Source organism: Theropithecus gelada, chromosome 1 (genome assembly GCF_003255815.1).
Source record: "Theropithecus gelada isolate Dixy chromosome 1, Tgel_1.0, whole genome shotgun sequence".
In the NCBI taxonomy this organism is placed as follows: Eukaryota; Metazoa; Chordata; class Mammalia; order Primates; family Cercopithecidae; genus Theropithecus; species Theropithecus gelada.
Window position 1 is genome coordinate 168,227,326 of NC_037668.1, and position 20,800 is coordinate 168,248,125.

The 20,800-nt window shown below is 33.4% G+C and overlaps 1 protein-coding gene across 1 annotated transcript in view; it reads left to right on the forward strand.

Moving 5' to 3' along the window:
• The window catches only part of DENND1B (DENN domain containing 1B), a 273,717-nt gene that overhangs the window by 234,027 nt on the left and 18,890 nt on the right, over positions 1-20,800 (forward strand). Inside the window, exons 17-20 of the mRNA XM_025365141.1 lie at positions 5,748-5,788; positions 6,503-6,571; positions 11,251-11,307; positions 12,196-12,303. Of these exons, the coding sequence (XP_025220926.1) occupies positions 5,748-5,788; positions 6,503-6,571; positions 11,251-11,307; positions 12,196-12,303 (275 nt within the window). The remainder of the gene's footprint in view (positions 1-5,747; positions 5,789-6,502; positions 6,572-11,250; positions 11,308-12,195; positions 12,304-20,800) is intronic.

Genomic DNA, 20,800 nt, shown 5'->3' on the forward strand with positions numbered 1-20,800 from the left:
TGGGTGCTTACAATGTATTAGGCACTGTTCTAAATATTAGGTGTACTAAATAAACAAAAATCCCTGTATTCTATATCTTAGTGTGTTAATGTTTGACCTGGTATAATAGCAATTTTTAAAACTTCTTTGTATGTTTGTTTTGAGGAAAAAAAATTTCGGTCTATGTGTAAATAAATAGATGCTGGAATTGAGAAATGAAACATGAAAAGACAAAATGTAATAGGTACTCCTCTACACATTCCACAAAATTTAACGTTATTTTTAAGATTCATTTTCCCATCATGAAAATATAGAAACCATTGAGATAATTGGTTCATTAAAGGAAGTACAAATGAACTCAGCAGTTGTGGAACTTTAAGTATAGCATTTCATTGAAAGCATTTAGCTTGGGGAAAAGTTAGTTTGCTTGACTCAGCAAGGAAGCTGAATGTGGAATCATTCAGCTCCTTGCTTCCCTCAGTTCATGGGTAAAAATTTAGCTTCAATTGAACTTTTGTGTTAAAATAATGCTTTTTTACTTCTCAATTCAGACAAGCAAAATATTGTCAGCTCATGGACAAGTTGCTTGAGGCATCTCTTCAGTATTTACATAACTGCTGTCTCATTATCTTTATGACCCGTGGGGCTAGTAGCTTTTATAGAATTGAAGATGACATTTTGTGACAATAAGAGGCTAGAACTATGATCCTTTTGTACAGTTAAATTCTGTAATCTTAACCATTGATCCAGGTACCTCTGTAATAGAGTAGAGATAGGTGACTTTTCTGGTGGGAGGGCCTACTAAAATTTTTCATGAAAAGCCTTATTGTTTAAAAAAGGTTAGGAGAATATGATTGCCAATTAGTATCTGACTTAGAAATTGCTACATTTTCAATACAACTTAATGCCCACTATTTTGTTGTTCTTTATTAAAATGAAAAGGTTTTGAACTCTTATTTTAATTTGAGAGAGCCAGTACTTATCTAAAAGGAAAGCCTAATTTGACAAATATTAATTCCAGTGAGTACAGCAAGAAAGTTCCTTAGAAATTTGTGCCTGTCAAGCATTATTTTAAAATTATTCTATGTTATGTTATAGATACACAGACTTTTTTTGTAGATGAAAATAAACTCAAATGTGTTAGAATCTGAAATAAAAAGATGACTAATATAATAAAAATTAGCAGTGTTCTAACTATTAATTAGAAGATATCCATCCAGCTAGGGGTGTGTGTGTGTGTGTGTGTGTGTGTGTGTGTGTCTTTACAAAATGGTTCCTAGAGGTCAGTTCCAAACATTTGTCATTCACACTACCCTTGTGAGAAAGAAGAATATGTTGATGTCATGAAATCAACCTATGCTTCAAAGAAGTAAACTGATCTAACATTGTTGTTTCTCTCCTGATAATAGTAATATAATAATTGCTTATATTTATTGAGCACTAGTATGTGGCAGAAACTCTCCCAAGAGCTCTACAAATATTATCTCATTTAATCCTCACAACACCCAAGGAGATACTTTCATTAGCTCATTTTTATTGAGTATTCAGCTCAATAATTCACTCAAGGTCACACAGCCAGTAGTGGCCAGAGTCTCAATTCCACATGTGTCTATGTGACTTCAAAGATATCCTGTTTTTTTATAATAGATTTTCTTAATGCAAAAACATTCAGTAAACAAGAGTAATACTTAACCCTTTCCTACTCTGATTGAATCAAAGCAAAATTCTCATCTCTTTTGATTTTCTTGTAGATTTTTTATACATAAAGTCCTAGAAAGACCACTGTGGCAGAAATTAACATTAAAGCTGAGAAAAACTTATGTTCCTTTAAGCAAAAATAATTAGGAAATTTCAGAGAAACATGTATTTTCTCTTCTTTATCATTGCAATAGTAGTTTATACACTATTTTTGTTAATGCCGATGGTTATGATAAAATGAATATGAATATGATGGAGCTTTATCATTATTGTGGCTCTGATTAAAAATATACAGTGCAGGACAATCAGATAAGGAACATCTAGATTCACATTTGAATCTAGAAGTGTATGGTTACAGAATCTGTGAATGCATGCATGTTTTTAAAACCTGCCTCTGACCTGTGAGCCCTCAGCAGGACTATTAAGGAAATCCATGTCACACCTTATTCCTTCATGAGACCCTTGCAACATCTTTGACCTTAACTAAAAAGGAAAATTTTAACTTAACTTAAAAGGAATGTGTAAAGGGAAGAATAATCATGGAGTTTAAAAGATAATAAAACAGGACAGGAGTAGAACAAAGGATGCATTTAAGTAAACATAGTATTGGTCTGTGAAAAAGCAGGTAAAGAATATTGAGTAGTTAAGCACATATTCTCTCTTTAAATATTTTTTTCATTTAAAAGAAAACTAGTTTTTAAATTTACACCAAGTTAACTTTAAAAAGGAGAAATGTTTTCAGATTCTTTTTATGAGGAGTGTATAGTTACTCTCCATCACTAGCATGTGTTTCTTCCTTAGTTTACACATATAATCTGATGAGTCTTTTATTTGTTCTTTTATTTATTTTTCCATTCTTATTTAGTTTTACTGACTAAGGTATCAAAGGAATTTGAAGGAAGCGGTAGGTAATATCAGTTTTAATGGCATTTTTCCGGCCTTGTTGAACAATTTAGACCAATTTATATTTTGAGATAAATAAGTACAAATTACTGAAATTTAAGCAAGTACATTTGAAGAGAAAGTCTTGGCATAAGTGAGAAATAGATATGTTGTCCTTGAGTGTGAGAAAATCACTTGTTTTGTTAACAAAAATAATGTTAAGGATTTCCTCAGTAATGCGTATTATTGCCATAATCCAGTTATTTTAAAAGAAGGATTCTGAGGGATTTCTTCAGCATTCAAATTAATTTTTAGAAGAACAACAGCTTCTTTTCTAATACTACTAAAGAATAATGTGCTTTTCTCATAAATATTGTGGAAATAGGAACCTTAAATCATAAAAGCACTGAAATTTAGAGGCACAATTAGCCCTTAAAACTTTTAAAATAGGAATCTGCCTAAATTGTACCATGTTTTCCTAACATCAAAGCAAGGGACTTCCTTGCCCCTATATTATGAAATTTTAGATTATTACTGGTAATTCTCTCTATTAACCTTCTTTTTCAGGGTATTAGCCTTGAGCAGTCCCTTTCCCTTTCAAATATAATTGCCTTGGGTGTGATATAGAGGAAACTCTGTATAACTTAAGTTTTAATCATATTTTACATAGCAGTCTTAGACGTAGTTTTTCAGACTTGAAGGAATAATGAACCGGGAACTAAAATCCTAGATGATTATTCTTTTTCAGTTGCTAGCCTTGAGAACATGAGTGAATAATACGTCATCATAGAACCCCAGTTTTCTGTTTTGGCAAATTATTTATAGTAATAATGATCATTTATGATATTTCTTCAATATACTATGTACCATACCAAACATTGTTTAATCATTCTCTTTCATCCTCACAATAATCCTGAAGGGCAATGACTATTATGCTTATTTGATGAATGAAGAACCTGATGCTCAGCCAAGTTAACGACCTTATCCTAAATCACATCCTTCACAAGGATAGAGTAGGCCTGAGCTCCAAAGGTCCATTGGACTTCAAAGCCCACTTCCTTCTCATTGAACTGACCACTTATGGCACTGTTTGCCTATTCTACAGTAGAAAAATACAGTTCAAATAATGTAGATAAAAACATGTGATGACTTGTACAGAGCTGAAAATTAGCTTTTTTATTCCTCATAGTTCTAAATAAGACCCTAACCTTTCTACAATGGTTTGAAACTTTTATGATAGCTAGTTTCTTTGTGGTTCAGAGGTTTTAAAAAATTGTTTTCTGAATTGACAAAGGTTACAGAATGCTAAACTGGTGTTTCTTCCTCCACTTTCTTACATTTATTTTGGGAAAACAATTAAAACACTTTCCAGAATACTGTGAATAATAACAAAGTCTTAAATATATGATTTCCACTCAACCATTTTTAGTAGAGAAGTAATAAGTATATGAACTGATGAGAGCTCTTTAAATACAGAAATAAACATATATGAATAATCTGGATGAGTAAAGATCTGTGGTTTATTTTGTAGTTTAAAAATATCTCTGAGAAATAAGTTGGTAGGATAACTTGGAATGTTTTACTATTTTACAAGGGAAATATACTTTTAAAAGTTTAGTCAAACCAAATATCACCTGAAACTCATACCTTTTAAACAGTACAACTTATTTTTACAAAGGTTATTTTAGGTAGTTACATTTTGCTGTAGTTATTTCACAAGTTAAATAATGTGAAAAAAAAAGTTTGTTGTCATATTTCATCCCCAGAAAAGGTGCAGTGCTGTGTTCTGAGTAGTCAGAGATGTTTTGCAGAATAAAAATTGTTTCTTGAGATTTCTTTTAAATTAGAGTAAGATTTTAAATATAGAAGTGAATCCAGAGCTGGACTCACTTGCCTGATGTTGATCAGAGATGCAAAGATAACAGCTAGAAAGAAATTTTGGGACTGAGATCATTTTGTCTCTATTTTGTAAGAGCAAGGTGATACATCTTTTAAAATCCACAGCCACAAAGTAGAGGAGAACAGTATGTTTTAGGGGTTCTTTGTACTGGATAGTGTCTGAGTAGCCATTGGGACTTAAAAAAAAAAAGAGAGAGAGAGATGGAGTCTTGCCCTGTCTCCCAGGCTGGAGTGCAGTGGCATAATCTTAGCACACTGCCACCTTGAACTCCTGGGCCAAACAGTGCCCCGGCCACAGCCTTTCAAGTAGCCGGCACTATAGGTAGGAGCCACTACAACAGACCTGGGATTTTGTTTCTTTATTGTGACTTTTTACCCCTGTGACTTAGGGAGTATTTAAGTTTTTAAACAAGAAGGTAGCTGAAATCTAACTGAGATCAGTTTATGGGAAAGATTAGATAAGTTGTATATGTATTTCTTTTTTTACCTTCTGATATCATCTTATTGACTAAAGTATTTATCAGTTTGGAACCAGATATGTTGATTGCCAGATATTATTAGAACTACTTTTTTTAGTGCTTGAGCTTTTTCATAATCACGACAACCTATAACCTAAAAGCTGCATTTGCTTCACATTTCCTTGGGTAATAGTTTTCTAACTTAACAGATTTACAACTAGAGGATATTTTCAAAACTAAAACTGCAAGCTTACATTAAAATAAAGTTAGCTACTAATCTCTGTTAATATTTAGCAGTTGTAGAAGAATGTTTTTTTGTTGCCAAAGTTTTTGCACTTCTAAATTTTCTTCTAGTTTTTTTAAAGTTCTCTATGTACATGAAATATTATTTTAAAATAAACCTAATTGTGTAAAAGAGGCAAAGTTTACAAAACAACATAGATATTAAACATTGAAAAGTCAGTTTGAAAAACATAAGAAATTTGGATTTCAAAAGAGAGGTTGGTTATATTTTCTCCTCTGAGGCTAATATTAAAGTGAAAGAAGATTGAACACTGTTAGGTTTCAGATATGGATGAAGAAAAAGTGATTCTCTGTTATTCCTAAAATTGCTAATTACTCTATTCCTAAGAATTAGGGCAATTTATTAGTTCTTATGATGCCATTGCTTTTATTGCTTCTTTTACAACAGTGCATATAAAATTTGCCTACTAAAAATTGTACAAATACTAGTTCTTGATAAATTTTGGTTTACAATTTATCTTGATAAATTTTGGTTTATGATTTATTTTTGATCAACCATTCCTGGCATCTCATTTTTATATATTCCAGGGAACCCAAGGTCATATCAACAATGGGTTCATACAGTCAAGGTAATCATAAGCTTTCAAATGTTATTCTTTTACTCTAATATAAATGGAGAAATGTTCAGCAAAAGTATGCTGTTTATACTTATGCTGTTTATTTGAAATATTTGAAATGTTTGTATATTTTGTCATATTTTAAATATTCTTATTTTATGTTTATAGTTTGTTGATACTCATTAAGATAATTTTTAAATGGAAAGTTTTGGTCTAAAGATAAATGGCTCATTTTGAAAAGCAAGATTTTCCTGCCAAATCTTGTTTTTCTTATATTATTTTCCAGAAGAAGAAATTAGGTGGGTTAGTAGGATTTGATGGCAATTTTATAATTTGTGGTAATGTAGTTTTGTTAATATGATTTTTAAATATGAAACTTTCTCCGACAGAGACTTTATTTGCCCAATATTAAAACAGCTGATAAACTTGTATTTCTTTCTTATTAAGCTTTAAATATATTCAAATTACTAGTCATATTGCTCAAGTCTACCTAACCTTCAAGGAAGAAATGATGTTTAAGTGATGTATTATATCAACTAAAGAATAAAGTGGAAAGTGTACATTTTGTTTGAAATTATATAGTACATAGAAACTTGAAAACACTGAACATGAAATAATTTGTGTATGTCTTTAAGTTGTGAGTAAAGCTCTTTTTTTATGCAACTTACTATAATACTTTGTTTTCAGGACATTTTGGCCAAACGTCTTTCCATTTTTCTTTTGCAGAAAGGAGGTGCACTATTCAACACAGCAATGACCAAAGCAACCCCTGCTGTACGGACAGCATATAAATTTGTAAGTTTTTTTGATATTTAAAAATCCTACTTATGAAATTATATAACATTTTCCTAGATGATAGTCATGTAAATTCTGAATATTTTCTATTTTTCTTTTAAATAAACCTAAAAATTTTAGGATTAATATTGACCAAAGAAAATTCAATTGTTAAAATTATAACATTGCATGCAGAGGGTAGTTTCTTTTATATAATCTAAAAATGGTTCTCATTTTATTTCAAAGCTATCAGCAAAGTTGTGCAGCAAATTGAAACAGTTCATGATGGGATGCCATTTTGTAAAATGTCATTATTTCATTTAACAACATTTTACATTCTTGCTGTGTACTTGTGGCTCAAGTAGGGGGAAAAAAAAAAAAGAAAAATGTAGCAAGGTCTTTTCCCTCAAAGATGCATTTACCGTCTATTAACATTCTTCAGTGAGTCTCTAAGGCAAGCTTGTTCAACCCATGACCTGTGGTCTGCGTGTGACCTAGGATAGCTTTGAATGAGGCCCAATACAAATTCTTTTTTGTTGTTTTTTTGAGACAAATTCTCACTCTGTCACCGAGGCTAGAGTGCAGTGGCACGATCTCTGCTCACTGTAACCTCCACCTTCCAGGTTCACGCGATTCTCCTGCCTCAGCCTCCCAAGTAGCTAGAATTACAGGCACCCATCACCACGCCTGGCTAATTTTTGTCTTCCTAGTAGAAATGGGGTTTCATCATATTGGCCAGGCTGGTCTCAAACTCCTGACCTCAAGTGATCTGCCCACCTCCACCTCTCAAAGTGCTGGGATTACAGGTGTGAGCCACTGCACCTAGCCCCGACAGAAATTCTTAAACTTTCTTAAAACATTACGAGATTTTTCTTGTAATCTTCTTCTCCTTCTTATTATTATTATTCTCCTTCTCCTTCTCCTTCTCCTCCTCCTTCTCCTTCTCCTCCTTCTATTCCTTCTTCTCCTTCTCCTTCTTCTCCTCCTCCTCCTTCTCCTTCTCCTTCTCCTCCTCCTCCTCCTCCTCCTCTTCTTCTTCTTTTCCTCCTTCTTCTCCTTCTCCTTCTTTTTTTTTTTTTTTTTTTTTTTAGCTTATCAGCTTTTGTTAATGTTAGTGTATTTTATGTGTGGTCCAAGACAATTCTTCTTCCTCTAGTATGGCCCAAGAAAGCCAAAAGATTGGACACCCTTGCTCTAAGACTTATAGGAAAAAAACCAGAAATAATAGTAAGAATAATAAAGTAAACAATAAATGATAAAGTAAAAAAACTCTTTAATATGACAATTAAGACCCTTCAAAACCCAACCCTTCATGTCTAGTTCCTTTTCCCCCTACACCTCAGAACCTTCCATATCTCTGAAGATACTTACCTGCTCTTCGTTTCATGAATATAAGATATTCTCCTCTGCCCTTTGATTCTTGGTCAAACCATTCCTATTAATTGGAATGTCAGTTTCTTGGCCTTTATCCACCTAGAAAACACCAGTTCATTTTGTAGGACTTAGTTCAGACATTATTTCCCCTGAAAAATTTTTCTGAACCCTACACAAAAAAAGTTTATACACATATTTTTGTCTTCTCAACCCTACACAAAAATGTTTATATACGTATTTTTGTATCTGTAGGACCTTCTGTTTCCACACTTGTTTTGTCTATGTACATTTCTGTCTTAATACTAGTCTAGTAACTTCTCAGGAGGGAAGCTAGTGGGTTGTGTTCAATACATTTTTAAAAATTCAATAGGTCATATATTTTATATTTCTAAAAATATTTAAGGCAATAGTTTTTATTTTGTAAGAATTTGTCTTCAAAAGCTTTTCTCAGTAAATGAATTGATGTGGTTGAATTAATAATAAAATAGTATATTTTAATAAAAGTTTAGAACTTCTGTTATTCCTTGACTGAAAATTGTGATAATGTGGCCACTCTTTCTGTTTAAAAATTCCATTCAAATATTAAATTTTATAGTAGGGAAGCTAATCTATAGAATTGATTAAAAAATACAGTCCCAAAATTATAGTTATTTGAACCCTAACCATAAAGCCAAAGTAAGACAAGGTTATCATTTTGCCTTAGAAACTTCAGCCTCTGCATTTGTTTCATTGTTCTATGGCTTTCCTAGGAAACCTTTCTGGTGGTTTAAGTGCAGTTTTTGAAGAGATTTTTTTTTCACACTGAAATAGCACACAACTACCATGTGAAAAAGCAAAGTAATGTTGATCCTTGTTTCTCATATTCATTTAATATTCTAAAAATAGTTTCACAGTCAATAGCCCTTCATTTTCTTCTGGAGCAGGCAGTTGAGGGTTTTTTTTTTTAGTCTTGAAGTTGTATTGTTTTGCCAAATATGTGTCTTGCCTTAATTTCCCTCATATTTTTCACAAAAGCACAGCAATGAAGCAAACATATTCAAAACCCTATTCATTATTTTAAAATTTATCCTTCTAATCAGTGGAGTATTTTATTTTGAACTCTTCTCTGCAAGGAAGTAAAATCTTTTCAAATTAAAAATTCTGTTCTTTGGGTCGGGTGCTGTGACTCACGCCTGTAATCCCAGCACCGGGAGGCCAAGGCCGGTGGATCGCTTGAGGTCAGGAGTTTGAGACCAGCCTGGCCAACATGATGAAACCACCTATCTGTTGAAAATGCAAAAATTATCCAGGTGTGGTGGCGTGTGCTTGTGGTCCTAGCTACTTGAGACACTGAGGCAGGAGAATTGTTGGAGCCTGGGAGGTGGAGGTTGCAGTGAGCCAAGATTGCGCCACTGCACTCCAGCCTGGGCCACAAAGTGAGACTCTGTCTCAGGGAAAAAAAAAAAAATTCTACTCTGGAGAATTATTCCCTAAATTAATTAATTTCAGGTGAATTAAGGTCTTTAGAATATACCTAATCACTTTTATCATTTATCTTGTGATCATATCATCCCTGAATCCAGAAGTTTGGGGCAGGTAAGTCAGTCATTTTGTGACCTTTGTAGTTGTCTCTAAAACTGATCTTTCCAGACTGCTTATTTTCTGATATCTGTACTCTGAAATTCCTTCTTTTACCACAAATTGCTATGAATAAAACTCCCAATTTCTGTTGTGTGGTATAACGGAATTTACTTACCTTGGTTTTCTATAGGTAGTAAATTTTTCAAAAGTAGGAATCATGTTTTTACCTCTATCTCATTTATTCACAAATTATTTGAGTGCCTATCATGAACTAGGCTTTATACTCATCATTGGAGTTATAGCAGAGCATGAAGGTACAGTAAGAGATACTGTCCCTACTTTTATATTTGTTTTCCTATCACTTTGCTCTGCACTTTGAACATACTACAGAAATACTGAGTATGTGTTTGTCAAAGCGAATAATGATTCCGTCCTGTTCTTACAACATTTTTATACTTATTTTTATGGTTACAATTTTTTCCTGTGCTTTTCATGCATATGTTTTTCCATGCTGATAGGGGTCATACAGAAAACTAGAGTTATCATACACACTTGTATAAATTTAAGAATAACAGCAAAGTGTAATTCATATTTTATTTGGCTAAGCGGTTTTCAAAGTCATCTTTCTTGTTAGGTCTCAATTTTAAATTATTACCAAAGCCATTTGCTTGGAGCATTTCTCTGGAGAATACATGCATTTTGTTAAGCTTCAAACTGGTAAGTTGAAAAGGATAGAGAGAACCTATATCCCATCTTCAGGTAATCTGAAGGAAGTCAGAGAAGGACATAGGACAACAATTATTTAAATGAATCAGTGCACTATGGAATTATAGAACCATGGGAAAGACTGACACTAGTAGCCTCAACTCTGTAGAGTATCTGAAAAGATTAATGTGATCAAGTGGATTAGAGGATAGTTAGCTAGATTACAGTCTCCCTGAGTCACTATCCTTGTTTTAAAATGTGATTATAGTAGTACTAATCTTACAGAATTGTTGTGATAACTACCTAAGATAATGCATGCTAAGCACACAGTCATATATTTAGGAAACAAAATATGAATTCCTTTTCTCTTCTTTTTCACCTTGGCCACTGTGAGTAGGAATTTCTAGTGGAACAAAGGCTAGGGCTTTCATGAAAGCCCCCAGTTGTCTTTAGTTAAGTTATACCCCACAGGAATCACAGCAGGGTGTGAGAAACTCAAATGCTGTGGCCAGATTCCCTGTGAAACATGAGTATAGCTTTAAATTGTTAAATGACTTTTAATTTTTACCAGAAAAACTATATATAAAATACCATTCCATTAAGATGGCTCTGCTAATAAAATTCTGTGTCTGTCTGTAAAAGCGCTTAATAAAGCTTTGTAAAATTGCCAAAGTTTCTTCAAGTTAAACATCTGCCCAAATAACTTGCTGCTGGGATGTACTTTCTCTGTTCCTCCAGTTTGTTAACAGTTTTAACATTAGTAATCTGGTTTATTCCTTTTGTGTTCTTAATAGTTTAGGAAACAACATAGGCTAAATGTTAGCCTTCATATGATACTTGTATACAAAGAAGAGACTAATGGTTTTACCAACTGATTTAGGTGTAATAAAATAGTAAGTGATAATGTGTATCCCTGAAAATAGAGTGTTAAGATTATAATCTGTTCTTTTTCTAAATCATATGAATAGTTAGTAATTGTCATTAGATGTGGTCTTGTATACTTATTCTTTAAATGGTAATGGAACTATCCTGAGCCAGGCACATTTATTATCATTTTCTAGGCAAAAAATCATGCAAAGCTGGGACTAAAGGAAGTGAAGAGTAAACTAAAACACAAGGTATGTCATATTCACTTTTTTTCCTTTTTACCTTGATTCTTGTATTAATTTGAAGTTTATACTTTACAAATTAGAAATTTATGTTTTTAATGACTTTTGAAATATGCTTAGCCCTTTGCTCAAGAATGTTTTTTTTATAACAAGCCCTCTGGCAACTATCTGCTATTCTGTATGCATTCACTGAATAATCTCTTTACTGTTTGCATATTTTATCACAGAACTATGGAAATCTTCAAAGATGCTTTAACAGGATGTATGTTTTCATAAAGTTAATTGCCTTAATATCACAATTGAAGTTCTTGCTTTATGCTAAGATTTTTTTTAAATATATCTTTTGCGTAGAAGTAATCCAGGAACGCCATCATTTGTTTTGATAGTCTCATTCCAATAGTATTACTTTAAAATGAAGAATGTTCTTAATTTACAAAAAATTATGTATGTATTTAAGCTATGAATATTGCAGATATATAAATATGTGTATATGTGTGTTGATTTTAATTTATATCTTTGCAGATTTTATTATCAGTTGTTATGTTTTGAATTTTTACCTTTGGAGAAAACATACTACTAAAAACTTCCACTGTAGTGATAGAAAATTATCTTTATATAAATTTTATTCAGATTATTCAAAGTAATCTACGATTTTAAATTATTTTTATTAAATTAAATTTGTAATATAATTAAGATCATTGATCATTAACCTTATTAAATTAAATTTATTAATTTCGATTATAGAAAAATGCATTTTCTTCTTAGATTCTTTACACTTAAAGCTGAAGTGTTATTTTGCTACTTGTATGTGTATCAGATACTTTGTTTATTAATCTAAGACATTAGTAATAAAAGGAGTGCCTTACAATTATTGCCGGTATATTTTTTCATATGTAGGAAAATGATGAAGATTATGGGACCTGTTCTAGTTCTGTACAATATACACCAGTTTACAAATTACACAATGAAAAGGGAGGAAACTCAGAAAAGCGTAAGCTTGCTCAGGTAAGTAAGGTTATTTACCCTTCATTCCTCCACATTCTCAAATTATATAATTCCAATAAATTATTTAGGTACAATTTGGATCCATTTATAAGAAAACCTGCAGTATTGGTCAAGGGGAGGAGTAGGTGGAATCTGGGAAGGCTACAAGGGGATCGAGAGTCAAATGTTTCAGATATCAGTCTCCACATGCTTTGTTAGCCCATGCCGTCATAGATCTCATAGTCCAGTGAGGGAAAAGACAATTGAATGTGTGATTCTTATAGAATGTGGATATCTTGATGATAAACTGGAAATCAGAGGATTCCTTTACTACAAAAATAAAATCAATCTTATACATGGGTATTTGGCCATTAAAATAGTCTATAGAAATTAAAATCTGAACTACTGTACTATAAGTCTGTTCTTTTCTAAAGTTAGATTATTTTATCTGCTATAAATATTTAAAGCTTCTTTTTATATGCTACTTAAAATATTGTCTCAAGTGACAGAGTGTTCAGAATCATAGCTATAAGTGTTTCTGGTTTTTTTTTTCAGAAGTGCATTTATGAAGGCTCTAACTAAACAAAATTGGTACATACCAAATCGTATCCTTAGAAAACTAGCTTCAACAAAGAATTCTTGAGTGGACTCTAGCTACAAAATTACAGAACTGGAAGTGGCTGCAAAGCTTCATTTATTACAGTTGCCAAGGTTTGCAGATGAGAAAATTGATAGCTAGAATGGTCACAAGACTTGCCATAAGTCTCATAACTGATCAGTGGCAGAAGGAGGTGAAACCCTATCTCTGACGCTCAGTTAGCTTTCCTGGTTAGCCAGGCGCCACAGAAATATACATGGCCATAAAGTGCTTCCATGGGTCTTTGTCTTCGAGCCCATTTTGTGCTGCTGTACCAGAATACCTGAGACTGGGTAATTTGTAAAGAACAGAAGTTTATTTCCCACAGTTCTGCAGGCTGGAAGGTCCAAGATCAAGGCACTGGCACCTTATGAGGTCCTTCTTGCTGTGTCATCCCATGGTGGAAGGCAGAAAGGCAAGAGAGATGAGGGGGGCAAACTCACCCTTTTATAACAGCACTAATCCCACCCAAGAGGGTAGAACCCTCATGGCCTAATCACCTCTTAAAAGTCCCACTTCTTAATACCATTACAATGGCAATTAAATTTCAACATGATTTTGAGAGGACAAAATTCAAACCTTAACAGTCTTAACATTCTTAAAGTCTTTAAGAATGGGAAAGGATAGTGAAGCTGTACTGAAACTCCAGGCCTTTGTAGGAAAAAAAAAAAAATCCCATTAATTCAGTCATTCATCAACACTATATGCCAGACACTTTTCTAGATACCAGGTATATATAAAAGGAAAACACAAAAATTCTCTGACTTCATGGGACTATTTTTGTAACATACTGAGTATTTCCTTCTGATTTATTTATTTTTTAAGCTGATATTTTCACATTAGAATTGCATAATTGTAGCATACCGATAGTCAATAGTGATTGTCTGTTCTAGAATAAGCCCTTCAGTAAAATAATTATTCCAGAAGTCAGAAACATTTTCTTGTTACTGCTGTTAACTGGAGAACATTTATTAATGCGTGAACTAATGATGGATTTGCTATTGATTTTTCTGTTGTTTTTTCCCCACCACTAATATGCGCAATTCTTGTCTTTTTTCAAGCTTTAACATCTCAAATACTGTCGTAAAATGTTTACTGGCTTAATGTTGGAGCATTTAGGTTATCTTTACCATGGCAAGTAGATTTTCTGTGAAAAAGAATATGAGATCTTTGTTACCTATAGGATACTTTAAGATATAAAAAAAAAAAAAAGATTTATATTGGAGAAACACGTTTCCTAAATATCAGTTTCATGTTATGACAATTATTAGCTCCTCATATTTTAATTAATTTATATTTCATTACAAGTTGACTGTTTATAATTATATAAATTTATAGGGTCTAAAGTAGTGTTATGATTCATTAATATAATGTGGAATAATTAAATAAAGCTAGTTAACATTTCCATCACCTCAAATACTTAACATTTTTTGTGGTAAGAACATTTGAAATTTGCTCTCTTAGCAATTTTGAAATGTACAGTACTCTATTTGTTAATTATATTCACCATGCTGTAAAGTAGATCTAAAAAAAATTTTAAAGTCTTTCTTTTAACATGGCATAGCGTTTTTATGATAATGTAATTACAGAATACATTACTGATTTCTGTTTTTGTTTTCTGTTAACTTCTAAAGACAGTTTATTTATTACATATATTTAATGTGTATAACATGATGTTTTGATATACATATACGTAACAAAATGATTACTACACTCAAGCAAATTAACACAACTATTATCTCAAAGTTACCTGTTTTTTTGCAAAGTAAGAACACCTAAAATCTATTCTTTTAGTAATTTTCTAGTATACAACACAGTATTATTAACTATAGTCCTCACACTGTACATTCTGATAGAGAAAATTGTATTAGGTTATGGAAAACCTTATAGAATAATGGGTTCCATTCAGTGTATACTTATACTAAGTCTTCAGGGCTATTATGTATTATCATTAATTCAGTTATCTGCATTCATTAGCATTTTATGGTTTACAGTAGACATGACAGCAATAACTATACAGGAATTGAGAGGAATAGGGCTTATTCTTTAAGAATTCTAGCATGATTTTCGTACTTGCTGTATAGGAATTTGTTAAACCTATGTGTTTAGAATTGTGATGCAAATGTTGATAATATCTGAATAACAATCTTTTGTTTTCAAATGATAAATATCTGAGGAAATGTGTATACCTAGTATATATGTTTCTTTTTATTCTTTATGTGTCCCATTATATAAATAGGTAAATATATCTGTGTGTTGTATATACCTTTTTTTTTTTTTATTTTCTCTGAGACGGAATCTTGCTCTGTCCCCCAGGCTGGAGTTCAGTGGCACGATCTGGGCTCACCGAAAGCTCAGCCTCACGGGTTCACACCATTCTCCTGCCTCAGCCTCCCAAGTAGCTGGGACCACAGGTGCCCACCACTAAGCCTGGCTAATTTTGTTTTTGTATTTTTAGTAGAGACCGGGTTTCATAATGTTAGCCAGGATGGTCTCCATCTCCTGATGTCATGATCCACCCTCCTCAGCCTCCTAAAGTGCTGGGATTACAGGCATGAACCACTGAGCCCAGCCTGTGTTATATATATCTTAATAGCAAAATTTTTAAGAGTTCATATGCCCAATCATTTTTCGCCTACTAGTATCTATTACAGTTTAGTATTTTGCTTGCATTTTTTTCTATAACTGAAATTTGATTTTTTAGTTTTAGATTCACATATGTATTTAACAAAGAGCTAAATTTTGGGCCTTCTGGCAATTTTTTTCTGCTACATTTCACCCTTAACATTTTTTTCCCAAGGCTTCCAGAGTCCATGCTATCTTGCATTACTAATGTTACTTCTTTGAATTGATATTGAGTTGTTACTGCTTTGAAATGATAGCCAATTGGTGGCCAACAGTTTATTTATAAAAGAGCAGGGTACATTTACATTGAAATTATCGTCAAATCCTTGATTTTAATTATTTAGTTTTAATAGTGTTAGCAAACTCACAAATTAGATAAAATAATATCAAGCCATTTATTATAAGGATAAAGGCATTCTTTAGGACATCGAATTGCAGGAATATATCCAGGCTTCTGGTAGGATTAGAACTAGGAAATGGAAAAAGTAATCAGGGAAGAATATCAGCTTCTCTCCCTACCCTACTCATCTCATCTCTCACTGTCTGTCTCCCTCCCTCCCTCCGTCCCTCCCTCTCTCCCTCTGTGTCCCTTTTCTTCTTCCTCTTCTTTTCTCCATCTTCCTCCCTCTCCCCTCCCCTGTTCCTTCATTTCTCTCTTCCCCTCCCATTCCCTCTTTAATACTTGGCCTGTTCTTTCTGCTTATTTGTTCATTGTGCATTCTGTATTTTGGCTTTCTCAGCTTCTCTGTGTCCTTGACACAGATCTTAAAGGCCCTCAGTTGAAGCAGCCACTAGAAATGGATAATTCTAGAATCCAATTTCTTAAGGAAGAATGAAATCAGCTTGCTTGGCCCAGGCATTAATCTTTGGTTCAATAAACTCCAGCCAGAGAGGCAAGGAGAGTACCATGTTACCAAGGGCAGTAGGGGTGGGCAGTAGGGGTGAGTGGGGTGAACAGTGGAAGCAGTTGTCAGAGAAGTGGTTTTAAGGACTGTGACAATATCTCACAAGATGTCTACTGTTTCTAATGGCTTTACACTATTTTGCTTTTCAAGGTTTCATTTACGTGCAGTCAATGTGGTCAAAACATATTAAATGAAAAATCCCAGAAATAAACAATTCATAAAATTTAAATTACATGCTGTTCTGAGTATTATTATAAGTGTTCTTTTTCATTATCAGTTATTGTTATTAATCTCTTACTGTGCCTCATTTGTAAATGAAACTTTATCATAGGTATGTATGTATGGGAAAAAACATACTTTGTATAGGGTTTGGTACTAACTGCACTTTCAGGCACCCGTGGGGGTCTTGGAACATATCCACCATGGGTAAGGGGAAACTGTTGTAATGCTATTTGCCAAAAAGTTATATTTGCAAAATAACAAAAACAAGTCGGCATTTATAAATGCCTGGAGGCTGGAAATGTGTACCACAAATCTGGGGTTTGATAAATTTAAGGTCAGCCTACCCTAATGGATTGATGTTGCCTTAATTCTCTCCTGAGAATTGAGCCACTTACACTAACAAAAAAGGCTACAAGTGGAAATGAATTTAGGGTACTGTATTTGCATATTGGGCAAGGAAATCAAAAGTCATCAGCCATAGTCTGCTGCCTTTTCTTTGCAGTCTGATATTGCAGAAGCTTCTTTGGTTTGCTTTTCTGGATATAATCCAGCCCCATTGATTTAATTGAAATATAATACAGTATGTTATAGAAGAGGCAGAAAGCTGATGCTAGAGCCCTGGTCATACTGTCTTATGATGATTACCAAATCCAGAAATTCTTGTACCCTAACTCTCCAAGTATAATAATATTGGGATCTGTGCATATTAAGCTTTTCAACTAAATATGTAATATTTCTAGAAATATTTGGATGTGGTTAAAGGCAAAGTCTAGTTATCAATATGTATACCAGAGAAACTAATGTCTATTCATTTATATTCTGCCTATTTCCAAAAATACTTTCATGTCTTACAAAGAACCATAGAAAGATTAAACTGTATTAAAATTAGGTAAGTTTTAAGGCAGGGAAAATGTTAAATGTAGTAAGAAGCTGTTAAGGCCTATTTCCTGCACAGCCAAAATGAAGAGAAAAGCACAGCTACATGATTCATAATCCACAAAGTTTTGGTTTTTAAAAAGTTGCTTATGAATTACCCAGTCATTCCAAAGAAACAAGGTAGATATTTTGGATCCACAAATCTTTTCAGCGTCACAAGAGCTCACATTCTGGTGGAGGTACCTAGCGGAGGCAAAGATTTTTGTTCTGGAAGACAGAAATTTGGTTTTCTTCATTTAGTCTCTTCTGTGCTGTTTATTATTTGAAATGCTCAGTCTCATTAATACCTCTCTCAAAGACAGCTTAGTTTACTAGCTGTTGAACCTCATTAAAAAAGGTGAAAACAGGTACAAGTGGAAATAAAATACACTCTTTTCTTCCTACTGTAAGGCTACTGACAAGTAGCATCACTGTCGTGTTAGAACTGGCTCAAGTATCCAAATTCTCTTAAAAGATTTGTTATGTGGTGAATTTAATTGCCTAAAGGCAAATTTCTGCAGGGACATTTGTGATTTTGTAATCTAGACAATTTTCTTGTTCTTATTACTATTTTTCAAACTTAAATTTTTGTAGAGTTGAAATAATAGAAAAATTCGCTAGAGCAGCCTCAGAGGACATAGGGAAGATGGACAGTTTTGTAATAACAGTGAGGCTGTCTGTGTATGTTTGTATTTATGTGATTCATTTAAAACTTCCAACAATCCAGTCAGGGCAAGAATTATTATCCCCATTTTACAGATTTAGAAACAAACGGAGATTAATAAATGTGCCCAAAGTTCTACAAGTAATAAATAGCAGAATAGGAATTCAAAAGCAGGCAGACTGATTCTAGAACTTAGGTATCTAACCACTACCATCATGCCTTTGTGTTGGATGGAGTGATTGTGGAAGAGGGATAGTTAGAAATAAAGATACGGAGTTTAGAGCCAGACACAGCTTAACTTTGAAAAAGGTACTAGGATTTAACATTGAGCAAAACAAAATATTCCTAAGCCTTAATTTTTACATTTGTAAAATAATACTAAAAGTTATTTTCCCAGGATGCTGTAGGCATTATAGATAATGTATATAAAATATCTCCCACATACTTGGTACTTGATAATCGGTAGCTATTTGTTTCTGGTTACTGTATCATATATCTTGAGCTCCAGGTCTTTGTAGCAATGGCACCATCTGACTTCTCTCTTGGTAGTTACAGTCCAGGATCACTAATAATCTCTAATCACTAAAGTAGTTAGGACTCCTAAAATTATCCATCTTCATTCTAAGTAGGGATGACCATAGATCCCAGTATGTGACTTGAATAGAAATATAAACTTATTGTACCAAGAAATATCTTATTTATAAGTTTATAAGACCTTAAGTATATCATTTTATTGTGAGTAAAATTGAGTATAGTCTTCACTCATCCCATTCCTAGTCCATTTGATTATTCATTTCAGAAGTGGATCTCAGTTGTCTAAAGAACTTTACATTTCCAGTTTCCAGCTAGACTTGTCAGTGAGAGACTTTATTTTCATCTGTTTTTCAAAAGATGAAAATGAGATTATGATCATTTAAATTCCAAGAATGTATTTTAAAGTAAAACATTGTGAAGTTTTATAATCTGTGTGCTGTAGAAAAGAAAAAGAACAAAGTTCTAAGATTGTGTTTTAAACCTGTTTTCCAGTATTTAGCTTATCTTTGGAATAGATTGTGAATCTATAGTCCACCTCCAACAAATAGTAATTTGTGTGCTGGTGTGCTAATTAGTATGGCTATTTCCCGTTTTGTTGATGAGGCTTAAATAAATGTCAAGGGTACAGCCATGAAGATCTCCCAATTAGGCTCCACATTTGTAAAACCCAACCCTTTTCTCTTCTGTGTAAAGATGACAGTTCCAACAGCAGCCCCAGCCTAACAGGACTCCAGGGAAAGGATCCTTCTCTGGTTTTATTGAAAACAGGGCCAGTGAGTCCATTGAGAATACGACCACTGGTCATGGTGCAGAACAGTCTTAATCCTACGTACTTACCTTCTTTCATCAGTTTTATTTTAGAATAGAATACTGGAGACTTAGTGAAAAAATATAAGATAACATAAGTCTATAATCTGAAATTATGTTTTAAAATATTTACTTGTAAACATTTATTAACATTTTCTATTCTAAGAATAAGAAATTTCTTTAAATAATATGTAAAATTTATATATATCTGAGATATTGCTCCATATTAGCCATGCGTGGCTTAGTCTAGCAGTTATAATGTGTATGTTTCTGTGTGTCTTCATGAGACTCACAGACACCTCAACTATGCTACTGAACAAGCATGAGAGCTTAGCTGTATTACAAGTCAACATTAACAGATGGATGGCCCTAAGCAAGGCAAAATCACCACAACAAAACCTAGGGAAAGTGGGGGACTGAAGCTTTTTGTTGTTAAGCCCTATTAAAACCCTGGCACACGATCATGTGCCCGCGCGCACATGCACACACCACTTTTAACTATTTCATGTCTGGGACAAATAGCAATCTTTTTAGATTTTCAACCTCTCCAGTTAATTATGTAAAAACAGCATGAGAAAATATGAGTGGAAAGTTATTTTTCATTTGCAGTGTGATACAAAGCAGTATGCTTGTTGATAAATACTCTCACTTGGAATGTTTACCCAAATACAGTGTTTATAAATAGAAATATGTTTAATAGTCATAATTTCTACTGTTAGACCAAGCACTATTAAACTGGTGGACATTTATTTTACTTTTTTAATATAGTCACATATAGACTAATAGTTTGAGATATAAATAGTTATCTTTTGAATGCACAAATAAGAATGCTTTAAGCATAAAATATAATCTTGTGATTTTATATTTTTATCCATTATGCAAGGTAATATCACACTTAAAAATGAAACTTTTTGGCCGGGCGCGGTGGCTCAAGCCTGTAATCCCAGCACTTTGGGAGGCCGAGGCGGGTGGATCACGAGGTCAGGAGATCAAGACCATCCTGGCTAACATGGTGAAACCCCGTCTCTACTAAAAAAAAAAAATACAAAAAACTAGCCGGGCGAGGTGGCGGGCGCCTGTAGTCCCAGCTACTCGGAGGCTGAGGCGGGAGAATGGCGTGAACCCGGGAGGCGGAGCTTGCAGTGAGCCGAATTGCGCCACCGCACTCCAGCCTGGGCGACACAGCGAGACTCCGTCTCAAAAAAAAAA